The 3,849-nt window shown below is 33.7% G+C and overlaps 1 protein-coding gene across 1 annotated transcript; it reads right to left on the bottom strand.

Moving 5' to 3' along the window:
- Positions 1-869: 869 nt before the first annotated feature.
- LOC145086116 (Pathogenesis-related thaumatin superfamily protein) lies at positions 870-3,254 on the bottom strand. The gene is made up of 3 exons (XM_079023848.1): positions 3,042-3,254; positions 2,223-2,916; positions 870-1,498 (listed from the first exon to the last, which is right to left on the bottom strand). Exons 1-3 carry the CDS (start codon positions 3,103-3,105, stop codon positions 1,327-1,329), a joined length of 930 nt encoding a protein of 309 aa, XP_078879974.1. The 5' UTR covers positions 3,106-3,254; the 3' UTR covers positions 870-1,326.
- Between the last annotated feature and the right edge of the window lie 595 nt (positions 3,255-3,849).

Raw genomic sequence — 3,849 nt, 5'->3', positions numbered from 1 at the left:
AAGCAAATTATATGCCCAGATTTAATGTGCCTTACACGATTGGTCAGCATCAATTATTTCTAAATTCCATAATTGTGTTTATTCACCAAACATGCTTCTTACATAATTATCTATCTACTCAATAATTTCTTCGTAATAATAATAAAATATCTAACCGATCTCTATTCGAATAAATGAATGGTTTTAATCTTTATTTGACATGTGTCACTGTAATATAACTCTTTATTAATATCATGCCACATGTCAAATAGATATATTAGGCAACATTTTAAAATTCAAATTAATTTTTTTAGTTATATGTTAAATTTAAAGTTATAATAACTTTAAAATTTTAATATATCTCATGACTAATGATTTATTTAAAGTAATTGGTAAATAATTTATAAATTTTTACTATGAAATCCAATTTATTTTGTATCCGTGATTTCCATGGGTTATAAATTAATGTATTCATATTATACTTCCAGTTTTTTCTAAACTACAACCACTTTGATTTTTTTTTCCAATTATGACAATAATATAATATTTAATTAAAAATAAAGCTTTTAAGAGCATTTAATTTTAAAATTAAAAAAACAGGATTTCTTTCTCTTTTTTTTTTTTTTGGTTTTTCTAACAAAACATTTTGGATTTTATTTTAAACAGAAAACATCAAATTAAAAAAATGATTTCAAACAACTTTTGCTTTTTAGTTTCTAAATAATTTTATATATTTATAAACCAACAATTACTTTTACCAAACATTTCATATAAATAAAAGTTGCACCTTTAACTACAAACTTTCGACTTTTTGGCAAGTTTTATGCCCAAAATATATATAAAAAAACTACAATACGATGACAATTAAATCCATAATAAGATACAACGCATTCTAAAATTTAATCGGTTTACTATTTAATAAAAAAAAATTGATCAATAATTCTTCATGATTCCCCACTAAATAGAGTGGTGGTTTACATGTAGCTTCATTACACCTAATAATTCCACAAAGAACCAAAAATCCTAACTAAATATAAAACTTAAAAAAAAAATATATCAGCCACGTAATTCCCCCCACTTGTACCGTACAACCCAATCATGCACTATAAAACTCCAAATGATAATCTTGTTTTCGGATCGAATCCGAAAAAGAAAGCCGATCCGGAAGCATAAAGTGAGAGTGTTTTGGGTGGGGGAGTAACTTTTCAAGATGACACAAATCCACGTCACATCTGGGCCTATTCGGGTCGGAGGACATATAAAGAGAATATGAATGTTGATAAGGACATGGGCCCACTTTCTGACCCGATAATGTTATATGGACTATCCGTTTTCGATGTTACCGGGTTACCATAAAAACACAGCCGCCGTAACTGCTGCAATGGCAGAATAAATGTAGGTGTACAACGGCGGAGCTCCGTCAGTTTCCATTGCATCTGCTCCTTCGTATACCATTCCGGTGCTAATCTCCGGCGTCGCTGGAGTCGCCGGAGTTTCTTGCCCCTCCGTTGATTTCTTGCTGTACACAAAAGGTTAATTTTTCATATTTTTCTAGAAGGTACAACTTTTTATGCACAGTGTACAAAAACTAAATATCTATATTTTCTTGTCGTATTATTCTGAAGTTACCGTTGAGTGTAACGGTAAAATGAGCCGTTAGCGGCGTAAATATCTAGATATCAGATCACCATTATCTTATACCAAATTACGATATTACCCCTCTGTGAGAAAATATCGGGTTTTGACTATTTTAAGTCAAAGATTTCGTGTGGGCAACTTAAAGTTGGCGGTTGGCTTGACCGTGAGGGTAAAAACGTCTAACAAGATTTGATTTTTTCTCATGCTAAAAACAAATAAAAAATTTATACAATTATATATAACAATTAACAATAATAATCCACTTTTTACACACGATATTATGATATAATTTTATCTAACCTAGCAAAAATTATTATTTTATATTTATATTTAAATGTTATTAAATTAGATTAATAGATTCTTAAAAATATATAATATATGATATTAAAAAAAAAGTTTGATCAATAAATAAATTAATAGATTTAGGTTGCTGATTTTTTTGTCCTTTTACCATTTTTAATACTAGAATCGTAATTGTTTCCAAATGACCGTTGAACTAGCGAATAAAACATCAACGTCTCACAACGACAGGCTTTTTCACGTGTTATTAAGAGAGAACGTGTGGTAAATATGAAGAAGTTGGAGGGTGTTTTATGTAAATTCACCTGGTGGTCGGAGGTGGGCAGAAAGTGACCTGGTAGTCGGCGCCGATACAGGTGAAGGTACTGGTTTTGTCATCGTAAGCATAGCTGTAAGCGCGTGGACAGGCTGTCTTGAACAGCTGTGAATAAGAAGATGGTTTACAAGTATCAGGTGCACCATACGCGCCGCTGCAACAATCCTCTGGTTTCCCAAAGGCCTCACACGCGCTTTTACACGCGACACCTTCTCCGTCACTGTTCATCACCTTCAAAGGTGACGGACACGCGCCGTTTAGGTCCACCATACACCCGGTGTAAGTGCAATTCCGTCCAGATCCACCGCTCGGAGCCACCAGCATCGGGAGGTTATATCCATCAACCAAACTGACATCGAAAAAATCCATTCCACCGTCGCCATCGAGAGTAAATTCAGCTAAGGTGGCGGGAGGAGTAGCGCCGGCACCGGCACATTCTAGTTTTCCAGATCCGCAATCTCCGGTGCCGCAGGTGAATTTACCGTCTGAATCTTCGGAACAGTGTGTTCGTCCCCAAAACCGACCACCCCAAGACGCCGGCGCGTTGAGTACCTTCGATTCCCCTTTTTGAAGAGCGAAACCTGTAGGCTCAAGAGGTGCAATCCCAGCGTTCGATAAAATGCCTGGCCAAACTGTTTGATCACACTTGTTCACAAATGTAAACGTCGCCGACGAAATTACTCCTACAATTAGCCAAAAGCTTGAACTCAAAACCACTATTCAATTGGAAATTAGAAAATAAAACAAAAATTCGATGAACAATTAACAATAGAAGAGAGTAGCAGAGATTCAAAGTATTAATTGCTACCTTGTATGGAGAGTTGTGAGATAGCGAGTATTATAAGACAGATCGACGTATATAATTTAGCCATTGCTGGAAGGTAGAAAACCGATGAATTGAAGCGCCACAGTCTCCAAGGATTGAAAATGGAGAGTTTGTTATCGGTAAGGCGGTCGGAGATTATATATATAGAGAGAGATGAGGGTGGTCAGTGGCGGTGGCTAGAAATGGCTGCTTAATAGAGGGTCCCTTTTACTTGCCGTTTCTATCGTAAACTAACAGTAGATTTGTTAGATATTTATCAATAATAATAATAATAATAATAATAATAATAATAATATGAGAAAAATAACAAAAAATCTTAATTATTTTTCACTAGCTAATATATTGTAATTAGCCAAGGATAGGATAGACCATCTAATTCGTCTATGGTGTTGTGAAGTGTTGGTTGGTTGAATATAAATAAATAAATAAAAATCTTAATTATTTTTCACTAGCTAAAATTTTGTTTGTTGGTTGAATATAAATAAATAAATAAAAAATCGATTTTGTAAAAGGAAACTGTAGGTGATTTACTCATTTATGAGAATGTGGGATGCTCTTTAGTAAAATACACTTTCTTGCCACTAAAAACATAAACGTAGCCGAGGAAAAAACTTTTACCGTTATTAACTAATTATCCGACGAATACAATTATACGTATCAAACAATTAAACAGTTTTTCGACAAAACGATTATGCACTACACTGGTTGGACTAGAAATTAAATAGTCTTTCGACAAAACGATTATGCACTACACTGGTTGGACTAGAAAAGAGTTGCATCAAACATTCTA

Source organism: Lactuca serriola, chromosome 2 (genome assembly GCF_051521515.1).
Source record: "Lactuca serriola cultivar US96UC23 chromosome 2, Lser_US96UC23_V15, whole genome shotgun sequence".
Lineage (NCBI taxonomy): Eukaryota > Viridiplantae > Streptophyta > Magnoliopsida > Asterales > Asteraceae > Lactuca > Lactuca serriola.
The sequence above is the reverse complement of the archived record's forward strand: the minus strand, read 5'-3'. Positions and strand labels throughout refer to the sequence as shown.